This window comes from Peromyscus leucopus, chromosome 6 (assembly GCF_004664715.2).
Source record: "Peromyscus leucopus breed LL Stock chromosome 6, UCI_PerLeu_2.1, whole genome shotgun sequence".
NCBI classification, from domain to species: domain Eukaryota; kingdom Metazoa; phylum Chordata; class Mammalia; order Rodentia; family Cricetidae; genus Peromyscus; species Peromyscus leucopus.
The window spans coordinates 30959545-30987277 of NC_051068.1; the positions used below are offsets into that span (position 1 = coordinate 30959545).

At 43.4% G+C, this 27733-nt stretch overlaps 2 protein-coding genes across 2 annotated transcripts in view; one reads left to right on the forward strand and one right to left on the reverse strand.

Annotated features, from left to right (window-relative positions):
- Nucleotides 1–1943: 1943 nt before the first annotated feature.
- Nucleotides 1944–6192, reverse strand: Ndufc1 (NADH:ubiquinone oxidoreductase subunit C1). Its single transcript, XM_028873339.1, has 4 exons — nt 6084–6192; nt 5339–5442; nt 4478–4557; nt 1944–2094 (listed from the first exon to the last, which is right to left on the reverse strand). The coding sequence occupies exons 1-3, from the start codon at nt 6148–6150 to the stop codon at nt 4498–4500; spliced, it is 231 nt and encodes a 76-aa protein (XP_028729172.1). The 5' UTR covers nt 6151–6192; the 3' UTR covers nt 1944–2094; nt 4478–4497.
- Nucleotides 6193–12304: 6112 nt separating this feature from the next.
- Naa15 (N-alpha-acetyltransferase 15, NatA auxiliary subunit) overlaps nt 12305–27733 on the forward strand; it is a 71099-nt gene continuing 55670 nt past the window's right edge. Inside the window, exon 1 of the mRNA XM_028873340.2 lies at nt 12305–12705. Coding sequence (XP_028729173.1) covers nt 12652–12705 — 54 coding nt within the window. The 5' untranslated portion in view covers nt 12305–12651. The remainder of the gene's footprint in view (nt 12706–27733) is intronic.

The following is a 27733-nucleotide window of genomic DNA, read 5'->3' on the forward strand; positions in this document are numbered from 1 at the left end:
ATGGCGTGCACACACATGCAGGCAAACACTCCTCACTCACATTAAAACAAACCAACACCCGACATGTGATCTCCAGGAGGCTGGAGAAGCAGCAGAAATGAGAGCAGCTCATAGACATGAATGTAGAGGGCGACGAGACAGGTGTAATGGACAATCTTCTAGAAGCTCTTGCAGTCAGGGGCAGCATTCCGACGAAAGAGAGGACCCCATCAAGTCAACAGGAAAGCTGGGTGTGCAGTCACATCTCTGCTAGCCTCGGAGCTGACCAAGGATGATGCCATGGCTGCCAGTCCTGCTAAGGTGCCCAAGAAAAGTGAAGGAATCCCCACAATCCTTGAGGAAGCCAAGGAGCTGGTTGGCCGTGCAAGCTAAGCTGGGCTCTGTGGCCATTGCTGCTCCTGAGTGAAGCCTCGACTGTCTACCTGCAGCATGTGCCTAAATGGTCCAGGGGGTATCCCTCTGCAGTGGCCACTCCACCACCTGACCCTGTCTGTCTGTCCTGCTGCTCTCTGAACATCACATACAGCTTCAGCTGCCTGGAGGCCAGAAGGCAAGGGCAGTGGAGGGGTGGCCTCAGCATGACTAGCTCAGTCAGTAGAGCATGAGACTCAATCTCAGGGTCGTGGGTTTGAGCCCCATGTTGGGTGCCATATATAGTGGCAATTAACAAGGCAATTCCACATAATTTATCTGGTAATTGAAAGAGATTTATTTCAGGGGTAACTTAAAACCAATAAGGGGTCGATTACAGGATCCGGGAGAGATGAGGTACAGTCTAGCGTAGTTCTCTGGGGAACTCTGACTTGGTCTACAAATCCAACCTCCAGGACCATGAGGAGCTAAGACAGTGAACACATACACATCTTGGGTCTTAAGGGGTCTCCTCTTGGCCACACTCCAGGGGCAGGTCATAGGCAGGTGTGGCAGTTACTTGCTGCCACACTAGGGGAAATGTCTTAAGGTCAAAGCTGGAACAGTTACCCACTACAGGCTATGCAGAGAAACCCTGTCTCCAGAAAGAAAACACACACACACACAACAACAAACAAAAAAAGAAACCACTAACAGACAAACCCTTTAGCTTGCTGTAACTTGAATTAATGCCAATGGAAAAACTTCATGTGGCCATAAAAGTGAGTAGAAAGTCACTACGGGGCTAGATGGCTTGGCAGGTAGGAGCACTGGCTGCTCCAGTAGAGGACTAGGGTTTGGTTCCCATCCCCCACATGGAGGCTCACAACCATCTGTAAATCCAGTAACCAGGGGGTTTGGTACCCTCTTCTGACCTTCCAGGGCACTAAGAGTGCACACGGTACACACACATGCAGGCAAACACTCCTCACTCACATTAAAACAAATACACCCAGTCATGTCAATAAAACCATTCAAATTCAAGTAAATGGAGACAGAGGCAACTCTGATGACATGGTTTATCTTTACTATCCGACTTATTATCACCTCTTCATCAACAAACTATTACTTGGGCTCTCTTGTATTTTGAGTACTTTGGCATCTAAATATTTTGAAAAAAGTTGACAAGGGCAGACCATAATGGTGCTCTCAGGAGTGGGAGGCAGGGGGGTCAGTTCAAGGCCAATTCATACTACGCAGTAAGTTCTAGAACAGCCAGAAAGCCACAGTGAGACCTTGAATCAAAAGAAAAAAAAAAAGAAAAGGAAGAAGAAGGAAGGAAGGAAGGAAGGAAGGAAGGAAGGGACAAGAGGGGCCCAGCAGTTAGAAGCACTTGGTGCTTTTACAGAGGACCCCAGTTTGGTTCCTAAGACCCTTGTTAAACTCCCATAGCTCCAGCTTGGGCTTCTATGAGCACCCCATGTACATGGTACACTTACATATATACAAGCACTCACACACACACACATACACACACAAAAAAAGTTAAAAGCTGAAAGGACTCCATCAGCAGTGATTAGTAAATTCATCTCTACATGTGAAGAACATAAGTACTTTATTTGTTCAATAATGTAAAATGCACATTAACTGATACACATTCATATATAACTTTTCCCCTCATATCCATAACTCAACAGATGGGTGAATCCAGCAGAACGACCATGATCATCATATGAAGCAGACCTACAAGGAAGAGGAAAAAACTGAATCCAATGCACTGATCAGATAATGTTAAAATCGGACTTCTCTGAATAATTCACCTTAGAGCATCAGAAAAAAAAAAGCCTAGAAAACATATCTATTAAATAGAATCAGTACTTGATTTTAAATTTGTAACAAAAACATAGAAATGGACAAAGTGGTATTAATAGAAAAAAAGAGGCAAAAGATTTGGACAATAAACCCTAAAGTGTTACATTTGAGAATTCTTTTTTTTTTTTTATTTTATTTTACAATACTATTCAGTTCTACATAACAACCACAGATTCCCTTGTTCTCTCCCTTCCTGCCCCCTCCCTTCCCCCAGCCCACCCCCCATTCCCACCTCCTCCAGATCAAGGTCTCCCCGAGGACTGAGATCGACCTGATAGACTCAGTCCAGGCAGGTCCAGTCCCTCCTCCCAGATTGAGCCAAGCGTCCCTGATTAAGTCCAGGTTCAAACAGCTAACTCATGCAACAAGCCCAGGACTGGTACCACTGCTAGATGCCTCCCAAACAGATCAAGCCAATCAACTGTCTCACCTATTCAGAGGCCTGATCCAGTTGGGGCCCTCAGTCTTTGGTTCATAGTTCATGTGTTTCCATTCATTTGGTTATTTGTCCTGTGCTTTATCCAACCTTGGTTTCAACAATTCTCGCTCATATAAACCTCCTCTTTCTCACTAATTAGACTCCAGCGCTCCACCCGGGCCTAGCGTGGATGTCTGCATCCAGATTCCTCAGTCTTGGATGGGTTTCTGGCACAACTATTAGGTGTTTGCATCCATCACCAGAGTTGTCAGTCCGGCTGTCTCTCTACCATTGCCAGCAGTCTTTTGTGGGGGTATCTTTGTGGATTTCTGTGGGCCTCTTTAGCACTTTGTTTTTTCCTTTTCTCATGTGGTCTTCTTTACCATGGTCTCCTATTCTTGTTCTCCTCTCTTTTCTTGATCCAGCTGGATCTCCGCTCTCTTTCCCTCGACCCTCGCCCTTCATTGCTCCACTCATGTCCAGGCTGTTCATGTAGATCTCATCCATTTTGAGAATTCTTAAATGTGTTTTGTAGTCACTATGTTTATTATCTAGCAGATTTAATACATGGAAACAAGTATTTTGTGTGTGGTATGCACGCTGATGCTGGGAGTCTCTTCATTGAGGTAAGGTTTCTCAATTGACCCCAGAGCTTACCAGTGGCTAATTAGTCATCTTATTTTGGGGATTCTCTGCTCACCTTCAGAGTTTGGGAATTACAAGTGGTTGCCCAGGAAGCCTTTACAAGGGTTCTGGGGATCTGAGCTCTGCCCCTCATGCTTGTATGGTAGTTCCTTTAACCACAGAGCTATCTATCTCCCAGCCCAGAAGCTAAGGGTTTTTGATGAGGGATTTTTCACTTTATAAAGGGTAAAGGATTTCTTCCAAATAATTCTCAGAAATAAAGCATATACATTACATATATTCATGTAATATACATATTATATGCAGGTTGTGTGTGACACCTGTGCACACACATACTCACAAATCTTCTCTCTTAAATTAGAGCATGTAAAACATCTCATTAATATTAGGTTTTATCTGAATTCCTCAACTGGATGCTAGCTATAGTTACAATCATAATGAAATGGTTAAGCAGAAAAAAATTCAGAATCTATCACCTTTATACATTCATTCATTCTATGCATTCATTCATTCTACAACATTAAACTCCTAGAATGGCTGGGTATTCAGTGCACTGTTGAGAATATAACATTAATACAATAGATGAGAGTTCTGCTATTACAGAATTCACACTTAGGTGCAAGACATGACAAACACATACAAATTATGTCAATTTGTCCTCAGTGCTTTGAACACAATGTGGAAAGTACTCATAAAGAAGGTATGATTTAGGGTGATTTTTGGTTTTACTGTTTTTTCCTTCTTTCTTTGTTTGGGACTGGGTTTTGCTGTGCAGACCAGGCTAGCCTCAGACTAACTATCTCCTTGCCACAATCTCTACAGTATTGGCACTATAGTATGTATGACCTCATCCAGCATTGAGTTTCACTGCAGGCCAGGACTGCTGGCCTGCTTCTTAAATCACAGCACTCAGGAGGCACAGGTAGGGGCAGGTGGATCCTGTCTACATACAGACCTCAAGGATATACAGTAAGACCCCATCTCTCTCTTTTTTGAGGCAAGGTCTCTCTATTTAGCCCTGGCTGTCCCAGAACTCACTATGTAGACCAGGCTAGCCTCACAGAGATCTTCCTACCTCTCTGTCATCCTAATGCTGGCACTAAAAAAGGCATGCCCAGTGGTGAGACCCTGTCACAGCCACAAACAGATAAATTAACTTCCATAATCTATATACTCTATAAACATACTTACTATATTAACATTTCCAAGGTTTATTCCAATCCATTTCTTCTTTTATACTCCAAAACATCTTCATTATGTTGTTGAATGAGCTACAATTAATGGTTAAAAGTAGAAATGTAATCTTCCTGGTGGCTTAAAGAGGAGGAAACCAAGTAAAGATCCTTATGTTTCATAAAAGAAATAGGGTAGATTAAAACAATTACTATTTTACTAGAAATAAAAAGCCAAGAAATTCAAATTCAAAAATCATTAGTGGAGTACATTTTTTGACTACAACATGACATTAAATTTGACAACGATACAATGGGAATCATATGATGACAGAGAATTATAAAATATGACACTCTAGTTGTCAAATATGTCACAGTAAATGCTACACTTTTGTGTACCTGTATGTGTGTGCAATGTCTATGTATAGTTGTGTTTGCCTGTGTATGCTCATGTAGAGGCCATAGGTCCACTTTATCCGACTGTGCAGGATGTACTTCCAAGCTCTGAAGCCTGACACTGTGAGTGAATGACCCACCCCATCCCTCATCTCTCTGTGTGTTAACTAGAAGTCAGAGAACAGCTACTTTTCTTAGAGTCACCGTCTGATAGACTTATGTAACTGGAACAATGATTGATACATGATGACATTCATGGGACTCAAGCCTAATTTCAATCTTTAATGCTCTCGGCAGCTATTAAGCCTTCCATCAGGAAAAATTTTCAAGAATGAGTATGAGGTTGGGGCTGTAGAGATGGCTGTGCAGTTAAGAGCATGTACTGCTACCAAAGGACCCAAGTTTGGTTTCCAGGACCAACAATAGCCAGCTCACAAATGTCTGTAACTCCCGCTCCAGGGGATCCAATGGGTAGGCTACTCACATAAACCCACAGGAAAACCGAGGTGCCCAAGGCCAGCCCAACTCTCAGCCAGTTAGGTTTGGCATTGTACGGCTCCCGGACGTAGAACTTGGACCGTGTTGAAGCTGAAAAAGGAGAGAGAATGTATACCTTATTGACCTGCAGCGAGGAACACTTAACATTTACTAGTGTACGTACTATTGCAAGAAACTCTCTTCTGAGATAGGGGGACTTGTAGACCAGGCTGCTCTTGATGATCGCCTGTCTCCACCTACCCAGGGTTGGGATTCCAGGCGAGCCCCACCATTCCTGGCTTTAAATTGTCATTTATACTCTATCTGCCCACCCCAGTCTAAACAGTCAAGGAAACACAGTCCGGAGAACTGAGGTAACTCGTCCGGGGCCAGCAGCAGAGCCACAGGGCCGTCCTTGGGACTCAGGACACCTTCAACGCCTCGTTAAGGTGTCGCCGGGCCTCACAGGCTCGGGAGGGGGGAGGAAGAGAGGCAGCCCCCGTGTGTTGTTTCCTGGGCACATTTGTAGAGCCGGGGGCAAAAGACCCCAAATCCACGCAGAGGCCAAGTGGTAGTTTGGAGGAGGGCGGACGGCCGATGATGCGGAGTGGAGAACTCGGGCCGCGGCCGGTGAAGGTCACGGCAGGACGGCCTGCGCCGCAGCCTCCTTCTCCTCCTCCTCCGGAGGTTCCAGGAAGGTTCGGCTGAGGGGGAGTAGGCCGAGGGCCGAATGGGCCTGAAGAGACACTCACAGCAGCTCGGCAGCCGGGCGGGGGCCAGCAGCCGCGAGAGCGGACGCAGGACCGAGGACGGCGCCATCTTGCCCCGCAGGCTCCGCCTCCTCCCGGCGTGCGCGTCTGGTCGGGCGGGCACCGCCTTCTCCCTGCGCGCGCATCTCCGGCAGGTGCCGCGGGCCGCAGCGCCCCCTGGCCGCAGAAGTGGGACTCGCAGGTGCGCCCGAGTCCTAGCTTCAGGACAAGGTTTCCTGGAACCCGGATTCCGGGGTCTGTCTTGTAAAACAAGCCTGAAAGAGGGCCGGGGTCGGTCAGGCAGTTTGTCCACTCCCAGGGCGCCCGTCAGAGGTTTCCTAAAGTGTTCTTTGGTGAGCCAGAAAACTGAAAATGGAAGTGTCTTGCTGAAGAATAAAATTTGGGTTGAATTTAGTGTTTCAGGAACAGCAAGTTAATTCATGGTGAGGTTTACAGTTATTACTTTATCACTACGTTGGCTACAGGACGTGCTGTGATTATTAGCATCAATTCACAGATGGTCTCAAAGACAAACTTGTCGACTAAGGGAACTTAATATTTGCAAAGACCTCTTAACAGTTCCTAAAATCCGTTTATATTCAAGATTACTTGATGACTCTCAATCCTGTGAGATAGAATTCTGTTATTCACTAGGGAGGGAATACAGGGCTTCCTATATCCTAGTCAAGGACCTTACCACTGAGCTGCATATCCCCACATTGCTTTTTTACTTTTTGAGATAGGGTCTCACTAAGTTGCCCAGGTGGCCATGAACTTGATCCTCCTGCCTCAGCCTCTTGAGAAGCTGGAATTATAAGACCTTTGCCACCAGGCCCTGATAGAATTCTTGTAGTTGTTACATGAAAGACTCTGACTGGTTCAGGAAGGGCATCCAGATGGCAAAGGGAACCATGGGTGGTCCTCAGACTCTAGACATAGTGGTCCAGTTAGCCCAACTAAGAAGGTGGACTGCCTATAAGCACATGTGTCTATGGAGAACAGGACCCAAACTGTCGTGTCTCAAGTAGCATTTGTGTCCACCACATCTCAGTACTATGATTGTTAGTTGTTACTTAATCTTTACCAGTTTTACATCTGTAGCATAAAACCTATCCTGTAGGGTTGCTGGAAGCTTAGGAATTATCTGGGAGTAGTAAATACCCTGTTTTTCTGTTCAAGACTTTGTACTAATCGGTTGTTTTGTTTTGTGATATTTTACTTTTATAATTTTTGTGTGTAGGCTCACATTGTGATATGTATATGTGCACAGGTGCCTGGAAGGTGCCAGTGAAGGTCAGAGGCAGTGGATCACCCTGGCTGATGAGCTGGTTTAAACATGTTCCTTTTCACGTCTGTGTCTGTGCCTGTTTGTCACGTGCATGACAGAGACTGCAAATGTCTGGAGGCCAGAAGAGGGTGCTGGAGTCCCCCTGGGACTGTACTTACAGGCAGCTCTGAGTTGTCCAATGTGCTCTGGGTGCTAGGAAACAAACCCAGGTCCTCTGCAAGAGCATCAAGAACGCTTAATTGCTGAGCCATCTCTCCAGTCCATGATCAGCTGGTTTTTATGTTGCAGAATTGACTGAGATTCTGTTTCACTGGATTCTTAATTCTACCTGGTGTTCAAAGACCATGTTTTTAAAAAGCATAGGTAGCCAGGCAGTGGTGGCTCACTCCTTTAATCCTCCACTTCGGGAGGCAGAGCTGGGTGGATCTCTGTGAGTTCGAGGCCAGCCTGATCTACAGACCGAGATCCAGGACAGGCACCAAAACTACATGAAGAAACCCTGTCTTGAAAAACCAAATAATAAATAAATAAAATTTTAAAAAAAGCACAGGTAACAGATAATACATCTTTTTTGCTTTGTAAAGGGTTTATTATTCTTAATTCTGTGTGCATATGATGGGGGGGTAGATAAATGAAGTTGGCTTGAAGATCAGAAGAGAGCATTGTATTCTTTGGAGCTGGAGTTATAAGTGTTTGTGAGCCAACTCAAGTGGGTGCTGGGAACCAAACTCAGGTCTTTGTTAGGTGAGTATGCTCTCTTAACAGTTGAGCCATCTCTCCAGCCTGCAGAGGACACAAACCTACCTTAAAAGCCAGCTGTTAAAACCTAAAGCTGTTTAGGTCCACTTTAATAGCAAAATAAGTATTAGCATTTTTTCTATGTTATTTTAGCAATGTTATTTTAAAATCTTTTTATTAAAACAAAAAGTCATTAGCAGAGTGTGGTGGCTCATGTCTAATCCCAGCTCTTGGTAAGCTGAGGCAGGAGTCCTCCATTTTGAGAGTAGTTTGAGTTTCATAGTGAGTCCCAGACCAGCCAGCCTGGACTAGTATAAGTAACCCTCTTAGAAAAGAAAATAGGTGGGAGCAGAAAGCTAACCAGAGGAAAGGCATTTCCTGTCAAGCCTGAAGACTTCAGCTCAATCGCCACATCCCATTTGATGGAAGGAGAGAACAGTCTCCTACTAGTTTTCTTCTGACCTCCAGAAGAAAACTTCTTCTGGCAAGCACACATGTGCGCACAAATATACATCCACTCACACTAAAGAAATAATAAACGTACTAAAAAAGAACAAGAGGGGAAAAGATAAAACTGATAAAAGGCAAAATAATTATATTGTGCTTGTAGCTCACTTTAAAACGCAAATGGTGGCTAAACATATTACTAAAAGTGTGAGTTACTTTAGTTTGTAACCTAGTTTGAGCCTCCTGGACTCATGCTCAAGTTAGCAAACCAGCCTACTAATGCGCTGAGTCAGTCGTTGGCTCTCAGCTTCCTGGCTTCTTGTCCACTCAGCAAAGCGTCAGTTGTCTACTCTTTCTAGAGCACACCGCCAGAGCTTGTCCTGACACAGCTTTTGCTGGTCCTCAACAAGTTGAGACAGAAGCCATCGTGTGTCAGAGTGTCCAGAGCCAGTAAGCACATCCCTAACTTCAGGATCTACAGGTCCATTTTGTTCTTTTGCAGAAAGCTGATCCCTGTGTCCTTTTACTGGTGTATAATCTGGGAAAGCAATGAAGTGTGAGTATACCATTCTCAGCATGTTGGAGCTCACTGGACCCCTATAGTTGGAGGAGGAAGCTGTAGATGAAACTCATTTTGAAAAGAACCTAGCCAGGAGCTAGCAGCTATTATAGTTTGGTAGATGTCTTTTTAAACATCCATTTATAGCATGTTCTGAGTTTAAATGCTGAAAACCTTATTTGTGACCTAGGTGAAGGGCAATTTGAGTCAGCAGCTAGAAAACAAGTTTTCGCCCTGGATTTTCCCATGAAGAAACATCTTATTTGACTGATATGTCCAAGGGAGAGGGTAAAGAACAAGAATTGAAAGAAGAAGAAAAAACAACTAAAAACCACAGATATATAAGTTCATAGATCAAATTCAGGACCTGAAGAAGGATGGCTTCTTATATACATAAGTTTTTATTAAACATCCCAAAACGTGACTATTTGTTGTTTTGTTAAGTGTGGGTGACAGGCTTTTTTAATGTCACTTTTCTATCAAATGCAAGTACAGACTGGCCTCTGGTCTCTCATTCAAGACAATCTTCCTAAGTGCTGGGCTTACCGTGATCATGAAGTCCTTCTGCCTTAGTCTCCCCAGTACTGAGATTACACGTGTGCACCGTTACACCCAGCTGGAGGAAACCCTTTAACCACAGTGACGGGAAAGCTGCAGGCCCTCAGCAGCTGCAGTGCTGGACAGCCTCGGCTGTGACTTCCTGGAAATACGAGGAGCACTCAAAGCACAGCTCCAGTTCAATTGCTATTTGTCGAGTAGTGTGATCAGAGTCCGCAGTTTATTACTGAGTTCATGCAATCATGTCATTGACTGTGGTCAGACTATTATCTGTAGGGGCATTTTAACTCAGAAATGAATCAGTGTTGCAACCAGGCCAGTATTCACTGAACCTTAAAAATTGCTGTTTGGGCCTGGAGAGATGGCTGTGCAGCTAAGAGAACTGACTGCTGTTCCAGAGGACCTGGGTGGCTTCCAACTACTGTAACTCCAGCTTCAAGGTATCTGACACTCTCTTCTGAACACACACACACACACACACACACACACACACACGCAAACATCAAAGTCTTTTGAGACAGGGTTTCTCTGTGTAGTTTTGGTGCCTGTCCTGGATCTTGCTCTGTAGACCGGGCTGGCCTCGAACTCACAGAGATCCGCCTGGCTCTGCCTCCTGAGTGCTGGGATTAAAGGTGTGAGACACCGCTGCCTGGCAACATCAAAATTTTCATAAAAAACAAATGAAAGCTCCCCCCCCAATCCTGCTGCTTAGACTTGGATGGGGCACTATGTCTGCAAGCTCAGCATTTGGGAAGCAGAGAAGGAGGAAGTGAGTTCAGGGTAAGCCTGGGCTACTTAGCAAGACCAACAAACAAGCAAAACTGCTATTTAGTGGGAAGGGGATTAACAGTAGCAGAGGGAGACAAGAGAGGAAAAAGTTATGTATGCATGTGAATAAGACTGAAATATATTATGTACATATATGAAAAATGACAAAAACCATTATTGTGTATTATTAACATGCTAAGAAACCATTACAATTTTAAAAATTGTGTGTAGAATTTCAAAAGCAAAAGTTGGTATCTCGTGCTGTGGGTGTAGCTTAGCTTAGTGGTAGAAGTGCTTGTCTGGCAGGCATGAGGCACCAGGTTCGCGCTCCAACAGCATACACTCGCAGAACAGCTATTTATTTGTGTTTTTGTTTGTGTTGGAATTTCTTCTATCCTGTATGTACGAGCATTTTGTGTACATGTATGCATGTGCATCCTGTGCACACCTGCTGCCTTCTGAGGTGCTGGGGGCCCAGCCCAGGCCCTCTGCAAGAGCAACAGGGCTCTTACTCAATGAGCCATCTCTCCAGCCCCATACCTTCACTTATTATTTATGTGTGTCAACATGGAGGGCAGAGTACTACTTTGTGGAGTCCTTTTCCTCTTTCCATCTTTATGCGAGTTCTGGAAGCAAACTCAGGTTGCCAGGCTTGCACAGTAAGGGCCTTGGCCCACGGTGTCATCTCACCGACCTAATTTTCCTAAATGTAGAGAGATTCCAGTATTCAAGGAGACCCTAGGGTTTGCTACAATCCCTCTCTCTTTTGGTTTTCCAAGACAGGGTTTCTCTGTGTAGCTCTGGCTGTCCTGGAACTCATTCTGTAGACCAGGGAAGTTAAAGAACAACTTGAAAACTACAAAGTATCTGTTAAAAAAAAAAAAAAAGGCTCAAAAAAGCCAAACTCCCGCACATCTTTATGCTTCATGATGCACAGAGTACAAGGTCTGCACGAGATAACCAAGGATAAAATGACTCCTGTGACTCAATAGCATGTCACTTTGTAAAGGTTTTATTGTCAACTGTTAAGAACTGTCTGCAGGTGGCAGGGATCGTCTCCACTCAGGTCTGATCTTGCTCAGTGAGTTCGGTCGGCCTCTAAGGTTTGAGGATTTCTGGCACCAGGCCGTTCGACAGTTACATCCTAAGCACAAACTAGAAACCAACTCCAGGAGTTTCGACCCTCAACCTCACTACATCCAGGTGACTCACAGAGCCTGTTCCTCAACCCTGCATTATATGACTTCAGCAGTGAAGTAAACACACACACTTCAACCTTCAGAGGCTCCTTTGGCAGTACAAATATGCCACTTCGGATCTGGCTAACGACCTATCCTGGCTATCGTAACCACAGTCAACAAAATTACAGATGCCCTAGCCAGCCGAGCCCGATTCATGGGTCAAGCTCTTTGACGCTTTCCAAGGACGCTGAAGCCCTCACCTCTTCGGATCGGTTCACAAGTCCCCACGGAGGCGAAGGTGTTTCTCATCTCACCCTTCGCCCCTGCTCACAATTTAGGCACTCGGACCTTGAACGACTACATAGAGCTCTTCTTAAAACCCGCCCCTGGCATTTTGGCATTCGCTGCTCAAGCTACGATTACACCAACTCGGGCGAGTCTACCCCAAAGAGTGAAAGGCCGGTCTAGCGAGAAGGAGCAGAAAAGCTGTAGGCGGCGAGGAGGCGGCGGCGGCGGAAGCGCGGTTGGCCGCCCTCCCAAGGCGCCCGGCACTCGGAAGGACCGGCCAGAGCCAAGCCCGGACTCAGCGGTTCCGCCGGCCGAGCCGGCCTCCGCCTTCCCGGCAGGCTCCGGTGCGGGGAGGGTGGGGAAGAGCGGGTCACGGCGCCTGCGCGTTGCGAGGTGTGACCCGGGTGGGAAAGCCCTCGGCGTCCGCCATTTTGGCTGCCTCTGTCGGTCTTTTCAGTTACCACGTGAACCGCCGACGGAGACCCGGGAGGGGGGAGGTGGCGGCGGCGTTAAGTGAGAGAGGGGGAAAAAGGAAAAAGAAGAAAAGGGAAAGAGGAAAAGGAAAAAAGGAGGAGGAAGAGGTGTCAGGACCGGGCGGCGCGGCGACCCCCCGAGGCCTAGCGGCGGCGGAGCGGAGGATTCAAGGCTGCAGCGCGAGCTTGGGGAACGGCGGCGGCGGCGGCGGGCGGACAGACGGACTGACCGAGCCGGGCGGTGGCGGGAGCCGCGGGGGGAGCCGGAACCATGCCGGCCGTGAGCCTCCCGCCCAAGGAGAACGCGCTCTTCAAGCGGATCCTGGTGAGTCTGGGGCGGCGGGCGGGCGGCGGGGAGCGGCTCGCGGGGAGCCGGGCCTGTCACTCCCCAGCCCGGGCGGGCACCGGGCCGCCCCGCGGGGACCCCGCCTGGGTCGTGCTGGCCGGCAGAGCGCGTCCCTTCGCCTCGCCCCCCCCTCCCCCCGGGGGCGCCCACCTCGGCCCGCGCGCGCCGCGGACCGCGGCCTCCGGAGGCCTGGGTTCCGGACTAGGCCCCGACGCCCCGGCTTCCACACGGCTGCCTGCCTTTTACCCTGCTGGAGCGAAGGGGGGGCGGGGGGGAGCAGCCTGGCCTTGAGCGGGACAGCGGGCCGCTCGGGCCGGGGATCCTGCTGAGTGGTCGGGATGGCACCCTAGCAAGGAACAGGTGGTGTGGCCGAGGCACGACTCATTCATTGCTCGAACGCGCTTCTCCCTCGGCGGCCCGTCCCTCCCTCTGCCCTCCCCACCTGAGATTTCACCTGTCCCCGCCCGGCCGGGGTCACCGTAGGACCCGAGACGGGGGCGGGGGAGGATGGAACAGGGCAGGGAGCTTTGCAGTCGGCCACCTCCCATGTAGTCGCTTGCAATACTTGACTCTGCAGCTCCTGGGCCTCTTTTTGGGAGTGTGGGGGGGGCACCCATTTCTTAGTTTGAGAGCAAAACAGCCCCACCCCGCCACCCTTCTCCGGAGGTGGGACTCATTTCTAGGGGGCGGTCCGGTAGGAAGTTCTAGTACAGACTTTTCTTATACTGTGAAGTTTTAAAAACACCGATGCAAAAACTTAGTAGAAGATAATTAAGACATTTCTGAGATGGATCTTGTTGACGCTGGCGCTGTGTTTCAGATGTTTGCAGTTTGCATAAAAACGGCATGCATTGATACTTGTAGGGGTACTGGATTGAACCTGTTTACATTGTAAACTATGCCCTGTAGTCTTGAAGCTGTCATTAATACATTGTAGCACTTTTTCTGTCGTTGTTTGGTATTAGGTGTATGGGTCGTTTGTTTTACACAAACATTTCTTTGTGAAAGAATGAACTGTATTTGCCAAATTTAAGACTTGAATTGGGGTGGTGGCGCACGCCTTTAATCCCAGCACTCGAAGGGCAGAGGCAGGCGGATCTCTGTTCGAGGACAGCCAGGGCTGCACAGAGAAACCCTGTCTCGAAACACAGGCAAGAGGGGGAGAGAGGGAGAGACTGACTTGAACTTGAATTTTGGAGCGTGTATGCTGGTTTTAGCCTTACAGCTTGCAGTTAGAATTCACTTGCTTGACAAAGAAATAGGGAGATCTAGGTTTTTGTTTTGTTTGTCTCTAAATAACTCAGGGGTTTAGAGCACTTGAGCTGTTCTTCCAGGGGTCTTGAGTTTAATGCCCAGCAACCACATGGTGGCTCACAACCATCTATAATGGGATCTCATGCCCTCTTCTGGCATGCAGGGATACATGCAAACAGAGCACGTAAAATACATAAATCCTAAATAACCATTTAATTAGTCGAGGTAACTAATTTTACAGAAATACCCATGTTATGTTATAGATTAATCAATTTGTGTTGAAAAACATATCAGATAGTCCCATACTACTTAATGGTATTTTGTTTTCAGACCGTTTGAAGTGGGATTATAGCATAGTTGTTTTTATTTTATTTTATTTTCTGTGTTGTGAGACCTCTCCCTGTCTGAAAAACAAAAACAAAATAAAAACAGATTTGGCAGCAAGTGTTTTTACTCCCTGTGCCATCTCGTCAGCTGAAGAGTAGTTAGTTGCTGCTGTTATTTCTGTGTTGGAGATTTATCCCAGGGTTTGTGCATTCAAAGCAGGTGATCTACCACTGAGCTACACTCAATTATTTTAAGACTAATTGATGTGTAGGTAGAACTATAGCACAGTTTTCTTGCAACGTTTACCCACCCACCCCCTTGTCCCCTTATTTTTCCTTCTTATTTTTATAATGCTGGAGGTTGGACCGTGTGCTAAATACAAGTAGAGCCATGCTCACAACCCCTTCTCCCTGTTTATACTGACTAGGGGGAAAGAAACCTGAAAAATCGAGAGTACCAGAAATACACTTAAGTCTTTTACCTATATTTAACATATTGCCAAGACTACTTTCTCTTTCTGTACATATGTTGAAACAAAAGAAAACTGTATACTTACACTTCACTCCTTAGGAATAAAGACATTGCTCTGTATAGTTGTAATACCATTAATAGTTTTTTGTAATATTCAAGTTTTCCAACTGTTAGTGACACCTTTTTATTGGTTTGTTTTTCTTTTGAGTCTTAATGTGTAGTTCAGGCAGGCCTCTTTCTTAGTATTCCTCCGCCTTCCAGTACTTGGATAGCAGGTGCAAGCCACCATGCTGACGAAATCAATGTGTGCCTGTGTATATGCACATGTTGGTTGTGACTCCAGGGTCGTGCACATGCTAGGCAGATACTCTTTACCACCTAGGAGTACATATCTCCTCCCTAAAAATTATTTTTACTTTGAGAGAGCCATAAAGTTACACATAGCTTGAGATTTTTTTGTATATTTTACCTACTTTTCCAAATATTAATATCTTATAAATCTTATAGTTGATTGTAACATTGATAATGTTTACCAATTTTATTCATGTTTACCAAGTTTTACTTGTGGTAGTGTGTGTGTTTAGTTCTATGCAGTGCTATTATACGTGTAGATATTATGACAATTCTATGTCAACACAAAGGAGCCATGTGTTGCCCTTTTAGACCCACATCCACCTATATCCTTCTCATCCTCTCCTCTCATCCTCCAGCAACCATGACTAGTGTGTCTCATTGGAGTAATTTTAAAGAGTGTTTACTAAAGACAATCATAAAGTATATAACTTACAGATTGGCATTTCTTCAGTGTAGGAGAATTTCCTTATGGTTTATCTAAGTTTTCACTTGTATCAGTAGTCTGTTCTACTTGATTGCAAAGTAATAATCCACAACATAGACTTAGTAATAATCACAGATGGTGGGACAGAAACCTTTAATTTTATTACCAAAGTCACAATGCAAAAGGATTTATTATTTTAAAACATTTTATTAATTGTGTGTGTGTGTGTGTGTGTGTGTGTGTGTGTGCGCGTGCGCGCGCCTCATGCCAACGCACACATGTATAGGTCAGAGAACAGTTTTCTGGAATTGCTTCTTTTTCCACCACGGGGGGGCCCAGGGTTGAAATTCAGGTCTTTAGGTGGCAAACACTTTTACTCACTAGCCTAGCCATTTTGCTAGCCCAGTAAAGGATTTATCGTGATAAGACCAGACCATAAAAAAGAAAATGTGTAAATCACTAAGTGAAAGAAGAAAAGGAGATACAATGTTTTTATTGTTGACAGGCATTAGGAATGAAGAAAATGTTACCAATCAAAATAATAGTTTTGTTTCAAAAGTGCATCTCTTCCAGCTTTTATAGTGTTAGCTCTTGCTTTTTTTTTTCTGAGACAGGGTAGGGGTGGGATGTGGTGTCTCACATAGTTGTGACTATCTTAGAACTCACTGTGTAGACCAGGCTGACCTCAGCCTTACAGAGATCAACCTGCCTCTGCCTCCCAAGTGCTGGGACTAAAGGCGTGCACCATGCTGGGGAGTACTCTGGATTTTTAAGCTTCCTCTCCTCCCTGTTTTCTTGTCTGGTCAAGGGAAAGTTGGGCACACTCTAGTGCTGAAATCCAGTGTTGGCAGGTTGGCGCCAGCAGCACTCTTGTTGTGGTGTCCCATACTTAGGAAACTTACACAGGCCAGTTCATACTCCATAGGAACGTTTATCCTTAATTTCAGAATGACGAAATGTTTCTGGCTTACTGGTTTAGTGGAAACTAGTGCAAGTATGACTTTGCACAATCTCATAATTCCTACAGTGAAATTACCTGGCTTAGTTTAGTTTGTTTGATGCCTGCAATAACATTTGTTGCGTATTTGCCCCTCCCTTTCTCCACATTGCTGTGTTTTCTGACTAGGCATTGTTAGCATTTGATAAAAATATCTTGTCTCTACTTCATCTAGAGAGAAAGAAGGTAAATTTGATCTTACAAATATGTGTACATTGTATTATGTGAGATTTTGCTTGATTGCTTACTAGTCCTTCCTTTTAAAATTTCACATCATTTTAATATTTTAGAAAGTTAAGTCATTAGAAATTGTGGCCTCTGTGTACCTTTTGTGCTGTTTGCTCATCTAGATCAGTGATTCTCAATCTTCCTCGTGCTTCAATTCTTCATGTTGTGGTGATCCCCAGCTATAAAATTATTTTTGTTGCTACTTCATAACTCTAATTTTGCTGTTGTTAGGAATTGTAATGTAGATATCTGTGTTTTCTGATGGTCTTATGCAACCTCTGTGAGAGGGTCATTAAACCCACAGGTTGAGAAACACTGAAAAAGTTTGAGGATTGCCTTAGAGCTTTACATCACTCTCTTTTTGGTTCAAGACAGGGTTTCTTTGTGTATGTAGCCTGTCCTGGAACTCGCTCTGTAGACCAGGCTGGCCTCAAACCCAGAGAGATCTGCCTGCCCCTGGCTCTAGAATGCTGGGATTAAAGATGTGATCCACCAATGCCCAGCTTTACATCACTTTCTTGGGATTTGGATTTATGGTAGGAAAGATGTGCTTGAAAGGTGTGGCCAGAACTCAACATCTTCCAGATTTTAGCCTACTTGAAAAGTGGAACCTCCTTAATGCCTAAAATCTCCAAGCTGGTTGTTGGTACTGCTGCTTCCTTCCTTCCTTCTCTTTTGCTCGTTATATGTTAATGTGAGTCATAAGAATATAAAATCCAAGTTGGGAATACTTACTGCTGTTACTACATGTTGTTTTGGAGCTGGAGAGATGGCTCAGCGGTTAAGAGTACTGACTGCTCTTCCAGAGGTCCTGAGTTCAATTCCCAGCAACCACATGGTGGCTCACAACTGTCTGTAATTTCAGTTCCAGGGGATACAACTCCCCCACACAGACATACGTGCAGGCAAAACACTAATGCACATGAAATAAAATAAGTTATAAATGTTGCTTTGAACTTTAGTTTGAGTGATTTAAGTTCCAAGGACAGAATATTTCTTAGAAAAAGGTTAGAAACTGGCAGAGTAATCCCAGCACTTGGGTGGCAGAGGCAGTTGGATCTCTGAGTTTGAGGCCAGCATGGTCTACAGAGTGAGTTCCAAGACAGCCAGGGCTACACAGAGAAACCCTTTCTTGAAAAACCAAAACCAAACAAAAGGTATTGTGGGCTAGAGAGATGGCTCAGCTATTGAAGGTTAGACCTACAACCGAAAAGATTAGAGTTGGGAGAATGGTGACAGCTTGGTGATAGTCCATTTCCCAGGCTCTGCTCTGGACCTTTCAGAGGAGCCCCCAGTTTCTGAGTACTTGGTTGTGGGTGTGTGCCACCATGGCTTTCTCCGCAGTGCACTTTTGAGAGTTCTTTCTTCATCTCAGAAGTTGGCAGAGCAGACTTTTCATTCATTTATTTATTTATTTTGTGTATGCTTGCACATGCATGCCCACATACACATGCTGCGGCGAATATGGTGATCAGAGGCAGTTTGTGGGAGCTGGTTCTCCACTTCAACCGTGTGGGTTCTGGGGATCAGACTCAGGTCATCAGGCTTGGCAGCAAGCAGCTTTACCCGCTGAGCTATCCTGCTGGCCTTAGGCAGATATTTTTATTAAGCAAACAGACTGAAGTTAAAAATTAGGGTGCCCACCTAGAGCTAGGATTCAGGAGTCAGACTTCGCTTTTTCAGGGCAATTAAATCGTACTTATCTAGTGTTTACTATTTGAAGGAGAGATGGGGCGGGGGAGAGGAGAGGAAGGGGGAGGGAAGGAAAAGAAAAGAAAGAGTTCTTATAACTAGTGACAATTAGGTTAGTTTTAGTTGCTGATGAAATTCATATTAGGAATTATTAACAAGTTGATTTCCATATACACAGGAAAGGTCACCTGCCTTTTTTATATTACATTTACCCAAGTTGGAGGTCAAACCCATGATACATCCATGCTAGACTCAGCTATTATTTAAGTTTCAGTGTTATATTATTCTAGTTTTGCACTTGAGTATAGACAGTGACTTTGAAATTTTTGCTTTTGCTTTTTGAAATTTGTTTTAATGTATTTCTGCCTGCACTATACATGCATGTAAAGCAGGGCTGCTGAAACCTTTTCCACTTGTGACCTCCTTTTGCCTGAGAAATTTTATATAACCTCTTAATGGAGATACGTAAAGTAGATATTCAGATCAGATACTAACTGATCATAAAGACATTTATTAAAAAATTTGATGTCTTTATTAGCATGTGTTAATTACACAAGGTAATGGATTCCATTAAAACAATTGAAGAAATATCTAAAAAATGTTTACATTTATTTATTTTGCATGTTTGGGTGCATAGCACAACACTTTTGTGGAGCCAGAGGACAACTTTCAGGTGTATATTCTTTTACTATGTGGGTCCCAAGGTTCCAATTCAGGCCTTCTGGCTTGGTGTGGCCCTAAGGTTGTTTTTGTTTGTTTGTTTTTGTTTTTGTTTTTTGAAAGTCTCTTATGAAGCCTAGAACTTGGTATGCATACCAAGATGACCTTGAACTCACAGGGATCCACCTGTCTTTGTGCTGGGTCTAATGGCATGCACCACCAATGCCAGTCAAGAAAATTAGGTACACATTAATTTTACCAGTTAGTAAAGAAGAAAGTAGCTTGTAAACTGTGATGGCTGGTTTTAATTGTGAACATGACAATCTAGAATCACCTGGGAAAGAAGTCTCAATGGGAAATTGTCTAGTCCCAGCACTTGGGAGGCTGAGGCAGGCTGATCTCTGAGTTTGAGGCCAGCCTAGTCTACAAGAGTTCCAAGGACAGCCAGAGAAAACCTGTCTTGAAAAACAAATGAGGTGGGTGGACTGCTTAGATCAAGTTGGCTTGTGGGCAGCTAGTGGGAGATTATGATTCTGATAATTGAGGTAGGAGTATCTGCCCAAAATGGGTGGCATCATTCCCTAGGCAAGGTTAACTCCAACCCAGTGCAAACATGAAAACTATTTCATTTGCTCTGTTCCTGTTTATGGGTGTAATGTCACTAGTACTCTTGTGCTTGCTAGGTCTATGTCAGCTTGACCCAAGCAAGAGTCATTATGGAAGAGAGAATCTCAGTTGAGAAAAATGTCCCTACCAGATTGGCCTGTGGGCAATCCTGTGGTACGTTTTCTTGATTAATGATTGATTTGAGAGACCTGGTTTACTGGGGGCAACGCTACCCATAAGCAGGCAGTCCTGGGTGATATCAGAAAGCAGGCTAAGCAGCCAGGCCAGAAGGAACAAGCCAGAAAGCAACATTCCTCCCTGGACTGTGCATCTGTTCCTGCCTCCAGGTTCCTGTCCTAACTTCCCTGTGTCATAAATGGACATTATTCAGGGAAAAAAGATGAAATAAACTCTTTCCTCCCCAAGTTGTTTCTTCTCATGGTGTTTTATCACAGCAGTAGAAACCCTAAGACAGCTCTTGCTGTGACTTCCCTGCAGTAATGCACTACAACCTGTAATTGTGAGTTCAACCCTCTCCTAAGTTGCTTTTGTCATGATAAATATTATTACAGCAACAGGAAATGAAATTAAGACATACACTAATGAGATGGATGTGCTTGTTTGTTTTTACAAGAATTAAATCTTGACTGATTTCCCCTGCCCACCCCCCTACCCCCCAGGTTTCATTGTATAACAGCTTTGGCTGTCTGTCCTGGAACTCACAGAGATCCGCCTGTCTCTGCCTGCTGAGTGCAGGGATGGAGGTGTGTACCACCATGACCAGCTCAGTTTTCAGTACTACTAATAATATTCATTTTTGCAGAAGCAGACAAGAGCTTTATAGGAACTGAACTTACAGTTACATTTCATAGATACTGCAAAGCCATACAGTTTAGGGTCATTTGGGGTGCTCACATAGACTCATTGATAATAGAACTGCCATCCCAGCTATTGTGAAGCACTACCTAGAGTTTCCTAGAGGGAAACACTTGGCACCCTGCAGGATTGGAGGTCTGGAGTGCTGCTGACCAAGCAGTCTCAACTTGGTGTGCCATCTTACTTCCTTTACTATTTCTGCTTCTGAAAATGTACGTGTGTTAGAGGATTGATTCAAATATATATTTTCTGTTCATAAAAGTGCGTTTGTACAAGTCCACATTGTATGAGAGCATACACAAAAAACTGGTGTTGGGAAGTTTCTCTTCCAGGAAATTGCATGGATCTGTTCTCATATTTTTCTTGGGCCTGTGTTTAAGTGGAGTCCTCTAAATGTTGTTCGAGCCTTATTTGATCAGTATTTATTTCTCAACCTGTTCCTTTCTTCCTTCATGGTTTTATTTTTCTCTACTATAATTATGACCATTTGATATATACTTAGCTGTATATTTATCACATATCTTTTGCAATTTATGTCTTTTGCAATTAAAATGTGGGTTTTATGATAGGGACTTTGTTTTGTTAATTGCTGTGTTCATATTGGGTAATGTATATAGTACTATAGTATGCTAAATAAATGTGGCATAAGACAGGTGTTAAGATAGCATTTACAGATGAAGAGAAAAGGTTCTTTGGATTGTGTTTGCATGAGTATTTTTGGAAAAGATAGTTGTGCTGGTCCCCTGGTATTGCAGACTGTATTATTATACAGGGTAATTGTAGGATATTGGGCAGAGCCTGTGTTATTTGTTTGGTAAGACCTTGGAAATTGCATTTATGAATGAATGAATCATAGTTCATTTGCGTGGCCTATTATAAGAGCATAATAAAAGGAAATCTTTGTCATTGTTTCAGTTTTGCTTGTTTTAGCAGTAGAGAGAGAGAAAAAAAAAAAACCTTAACGGAATTTGTTGTTAGGTGTCTGATGAATTAGTCTCTAAAGGGTAAGACTCGGCCATGGATTTATAAAACTCTACAAGTGATTTTTACACAGCTAGGGCTACCATGTGTAATGTTATAACCGTGAATATAAATGTTCAAGTAAGTTACTTTTTTGTTTGTTTGTTTTTGGTTTTTCTTTTTCTTTAAATATGCTTTATTTATTTTATGTGCACATTTATCGTGAGGGTGTTGGATTCTCTGGAACTGCAGTTATAGACAGTTGTAAGCTGCCATGTGGGTGCTGGGAATTGAACCTGGGTCCTGTGGAAGAGTAGCCAGTACTCTTAACCACAGCCATCTCTCCAGCCCTTTTTTTGGTTTTTCAAGATAGGTTTCTCTTTGTGGCCCTGGCTAGCCTGGAACTCAAAGAGATCTACCTGCCTCTGCCTCCCGAGTGCTGGGATTAAAGTTGTACACCACCACCACCTGGCTCAAATATGTTATGTTATACTTCCTTTGTGATTGTTTTTCTGAAAATTTAAAAATCAAGTTGAGGTTTTAGGATTGATCAAAGTTGTGAAGATGGTGTAGGAAAAAGAGTAAGCAGTTGATTTAACTTAGTATTGAGTTGAGACAATCATCAGCATTCACCTCTAACTACTGCTCTTTGTAGACAATGTCATGTTGAAGAGAGAAAACCGATTTTTATGAAAGTTTGTTCTGAAAAGAATGTGTAGTTCTGCTGTTAAAAAGTGCAAGTGAAGGGGCTGAAGAGATAGCTCAGAGGTTAAGAGTACTGACTGGTCTTGAGAGGTTCTGAATTCAATTCTCAGCAACCACATGGTGGCTCACAACCATCTGTAATGAGATCTGGTGCCCTCTTCTGGCCTGCAGGCATACGTGCAGGCAGAACACTGTATACATAATAAATAAATAAATAAAATCTTTTAAAAAATGCAAGTGAAGAGGTTTTGAGATGTTAAAATGTTGATATTAGGGTGTGGAGGGACCTTAATGTTGTGGTTGTAATCTTGACTTTTGGGGGATTTCCTTGGAATAACAAGTGTATACTTAGGTATCTAAACTCTAACTGTGCTTTGTCTTTTGCATAGATTTGTATTAAATTTGTAACTTAAAAAGACAAAACAGGGCTGGAGAGATGGCTCAGCGGTTAAGAGCACCGGCTGCTCTTCCAGAGATCCTGAGTTCAATTCCCAGCAACTACATGGTCACTCACATTCATCTATAGTGGGATCTGATGCCCTCTTCTGGCATGCAGGCATACATACAGATAGAACACTATACATAAAATAAATAAATAAATCTAAAACAAAAAAAAAATAAGTTTTAAGCCAATAGTGGTGACACAGTCATGGCATTCTGGGAGTGGAGGAAGGATTGAGAGTTGCAGGCCACCCTGGGGTAGTTCAGAGTCATTCTAACTTACTTGGTGAGATCCTGTCTCAAGAACACAAAGGTTAGGGATGTTACTCAGTGTTAGAGAATTTACCTCACATTTCCAGTGTCATGGTTTCAGTCTCTATCACTACCAAGATAGTAGTATCCTCATCCTCTGCCAAAAAAGAAACAAACAAAACACCAGAAGTAAAACCTAGTTTAATTTGTTGTGTATAGTTCTTTCCCTTCTTGTTAAGATATGGATTATAGCTGGTGGTGGTGGTGATGTATGCCTGTAATCCCAGTCTTGGGAGACAGAGGCAAGTGGATCTGTGTGAGTGAGTTCCAGGATAGGACAGGCTACCCAGAGAAACCCTATCTTGAACCCCCCCCCCCCAGAGACTTATACCTCTTGCTTCTTTTAAAACAATTTTTTAACTTTTAAAACTTTTTTTTTTAATTATTATTTTTTTATTTAGGTAAGGCCTCACTATGTAGTCTTGGTTGGCCTAGAACTCACAATGTAGATCAAGCTGGCCTCAAACTTAAAGAAATCTGCCTGCCTCTGCCTCTTGAGTGCTATGAATAAAGGCATGTGCCACATGCTCAGACCTTTTTTCCTATTTTAAAGTAAATCAGAAGTTGTGCAGAAATAAAAGATGGACCTGGTGTTTTCTAAATTTTGGTTTTGATTTAAAAAAAAGATTTATTTCAAATGTATGAGTGTTTTGTGTACATATATGCATGTGTATCATGTGCATGCCTAGTGCTTATGCAAACAAGAAGAGTGCATTGGATTCTCTAGAACTGAAGCTGTAGATATTTGTAAGCTACTGTGTAGATGCTGGGAGTTGATTGAAGAACCTTGGTCTTGTGCAATCAAAGCCAGTGTTCTTAGCTGCTGAATTTGGTTTTTGAGACTGTCTTCTATAGCTCATGCCGATGTGGAACTCAGCATTTAGCCCAGGCTAAAATCAGATTTGCAGCAACCCTCCAGCTTCATCTTTCTGAGTGCTGGAGTTTCAGGTGTTTGTCATTATGCCTGACTAAGGCTACCCCCTCCCATATTCTCTACTGTGACTCTCTTTTGTTAGTAGAAAGTCAACAAAACTTGAGTTGAGGTAATTTGGGATATCTGTTAGATTTCCTGAGGAAACTATAAAGGTGTTGGAGTGTTTTGAGGTTTTATCTTTGGATAAAAGGAGAAATGAAAGTGCTTTTTTTAAGGGTAGTGGAACATACTCTTAGGATGGATTTTTTTACTTTCAAACACGTTATACCAAGTAACTAAATAGCAATCTTTGTTCCCTTCATGATGATAGGGTCTACTTCAAGTGGTACTGTTTGTTTTTCAGAGAGATTTCATTGGCAATTACGAGATCTCCTTTGATTGTCAATGTTTGAGGACTGCCTCAAAATGAAGAATGAAGTATTTATTGAATATCTCTTTTGAACCAGAATGATAGTTTTTTTTCTTTTTCTTTTTTAAAAAAAATATTATTTTATTTACATGCATTGGTATTTTGCCTTGGGTGTTGGGTCCCCTGAAACTGGAGTTACAGATAGGTATGAACTGTCATGTGGTGCTGGGATTTGAACCTGGGTCCTCTGGAAGAGCAGTCAGTGCTCTTATCCATCCCCTTGGTTTTCTTTTTATATGTTATGGGTCTAAACCTTGTAACATTTCTTTAAAATTTTTAAGATAGGTAGTTCTTGCAATTGCATTGTTAGAAGTATCTTTTTCATTGCTTTGTATATGTTCTATCTATATCAGGGCATGCACATTCCTAAAAGACATTGTATTGTGCGAGTTTGGAATTAAAAACTGCAAGGTATGTGGGAAAAATGTGTCTGGCAAGGCAGTACGTCTATAATGTCAGCAATCTACTCTGGAAGCCAAGTTCCGACTAGCCTGGGCTACATAAAAAGACCTTATCTCAAAAATCAAGTCCTCAGTAACAGCAAAATAGGACTTTAATAAAAATGATAAACATGGGGACTGAAGAGGTGCTCAGTGGTTAAGATGCTTATTCTATCACAGGACCTGAATTCACATCCAGGCACCCACTTCAGGTAGCTAACAAATTGCATCTAACTCCAAGGAACCATACAACAATCATATAAGACCATACACACGTGAAAATAAATCTTTTGAAAAGGTAGATTTACATATGTAAAATAGTTAACAGATACATAAATACTGTAATTTAAATGGTGCATCCGAAGGATTATAGTTTGCCTATTACTCTTCAGTGGTAGGTTTTTTGAAATCTGATACAAGGTAGCATCAGATGTGGGTAGATGTGGCACAGTTTGGCTCAGATCACACAGGGTGAACTGAGGTAGCTGGTGGATGTTTGATGTTTTTTGCAGCAGTGTGCTGTTCTGTGTGTGCCCACAGGACTTGTTTCAGCTGGCTGTTTTCTGGCAGTTGAAATCCCACTAAAGCAAACACAAAATTTGAAGATATTAAAACATCTTCTAATATATTAATTCTAGTGTAGCAAATGTGTATATTCAAAACAAACATTACTATAGAGTTTGCTGTTCCCTGCCTAACAGCATTGTAGAGACCATGGCTTTTGTGTGGGCTCTTCTGTCTAAGCTCGGCTTTTGCCCTCTTATAAGTAGCACATGAGGCATCTTCATGGTCTTTTTTAATTTAGTTGCCACTGCCAATGTATGATAAGGCAATACTTCCTCTCTTCCTCTGAGTTTTAGGAAGGAGTTTTTCATTTCTTTTTTCTTTTTCTTTTTTGAGACAGGGTTTTTCTGTGTAGCTCTGGCTGTCTTGGAACTCACTCTGTAGACCAGGCTCTGGCCTCGAACTCTTAGAGATCTGCCTGCTTTTGCCACCTGAGTGCTCAGATCAAAGGCATGTACCACCATTGCCTGACTTGGAAGGAGTTTTCTTATAGATGAAAGCTTAAGTGAAAGGCTGGCAAGAGGTGCTCCTATAGAGCAGGAAGGTCCGAAGTGGGTTGCCACTGAGGGTCAGTTCCCACTTTCTTCTTTACATGGGACTTTAAAAAATTGTATGTGTCTCTTTGTTTGCTTGCTTGCTTGTTCATTTATTTACATATTTTTGAGACAGGGTCTCACTATGTAGTCCTGGCTGTCCTAGAACTTGCTCTGTAGCACCAGGCTAGCCTTGAACTCAAAGATCTGCATGCCTCTGCCTCCACCTCTTGAGTGCTGGGTTCAAAGGCAGTTGTGGTGGCCCACCCCCTCAAGCCTTCCTTTTAAGTAAGGTACCTCCTTTTCTCTCTGAAGCTATGTGTTGCTAAAAAGCTGTAACCTTTATTTTAGCAGATGTTCAAAGTCCTTTGTGACTCCCCAGTAGCCAAAGCTAACACTATTGTGTGTCAGATCTGCTGTCCATTCTTCCTCTCTGATAAGGGACCTCTCTTTTTAAGGGCAAATTTCAGGTGCTATTATAGGCGTAGTATGTAGGACCCTGCTGTATTGTTCTTTGGACAGTTGCCATTGAAGCTTCTTTGTCTTAGGTATATATACACTTACCTGAAAATTCAGGTTTTTAGTTGTTTTATTTATGTTGTATGGTCAGTTGTGGTTGTACTAAGTCTTTCTTCTGTCCTGCCTTCAGTTCCCAAATAACCATAGGGAGACTTACTAATTATGAAATCTTGGCCGATAGTTTAGGCATGTTTCTAACTAGCTCTTATAACTTAAATTAACCCATTTCTTTTAATCTGCATTCTTTTACGTGGCTCAATAAACTTTACTTTGTAATGCCCATGCTGCTTGCTCTGTGTCTTGGCATCTCCCCCTTTATTCTTCCCAGCATCCTCTCTGCCCTGAAAAATCCTGCCTAGCTATTGGCTATTCAGCTTTTTATTAAACCAGTTCAAGTGACACATCTTCACAGTGTACAAAAAGATCATTCCACAACATGTGGTTGATTGTATTTGTTTTAAATACAATCTGTATAGTTTTAAAAAGATTTATTTTAATTTCTGTTTATGTATATGCAAGGATATATGTATACCTGAATGAATTTATATGTGTCACATGTGTACAGGTGAAGTTACAGTCAGTTGTGAGCTGTCTGATGTAGGTTCTGGGACTTGGAGCTGTATTCTGACAAGAACAGTAAGCTCATTTTAATTTTGAGCTTTTGTCCAGCCTCCACCTGGACAGTTCTTTTTGAGGATTTATGGAATGTTTATTAGAAGGTAAAATTTTTCTTAGACTTCATCTTTATTGTATGTTTTGCCTGAAAACAGTGCTATTGGCTTTAAAATAATCTTTAATTCAGGTTCTTTATAACTGAATTGTTGGTTATATTTATAATTTTTTTTAATGCCGAATGCCGTTTATTGAAGGAGGGAGGAGATCTTAAATACAGGCTTAGAGCACAATGGGAGAACCCCCGGAGGGCAGAAGTTCGATACCGATGTTTTACAATCTTGCATCTAAGCTGTTAACGTCCAATATGCAGGATACACAGACAAGGAACTTCCCTTAAGCATTCAGGAGGGTGGAACCCATCAGGGAATTAGCATAGGGAGGATATCAAGATCACGGTCAGCAAGCAAGGCAACAGTTACCCAAAACGGGGGCCAGGGCACGACAGGTCCCCCTTTTACTAAAAAAATGAGCTTCTGACTTAGGTTGCATGGGACGTCAGCAGGTCACTTTACCCGTCATGGAGATGCCTGCCCAGGCCACACAGGTGCTCTGTCTTAGGTTGGTGAGGGCCCCCCAGGCATTACCCGTCTCTGAATACTCATTATCATATAGGCTCAATCGTGTGT

Excerpts from the sequence above, each read along its gene's own strand:
- Ndufc1 (XM_028873339.1), bottom strand. The coding sequence starts at position 6,150 with ATGGCGCCGTCCTCGGTCCTGCGTCCGCTCTCGCGGCTGCTGGCCCCC. Across the intron at positions 5,443-6,083 it reads CGCCCGGCTGCCGAGCTGCT|CTTCAACACGGTCCAAGTTC; the intron begins GTGAGTGTCTCT and ends CTCCTTTTTCAG. Across the intron at positions 4,558-5,338 it reads CGGTTTTCCTGTGGGTTTAT|CTCATTCAACAACATAATGA; the intron begins GTGAGTAGCCTA and ends CATTAATTGTAG.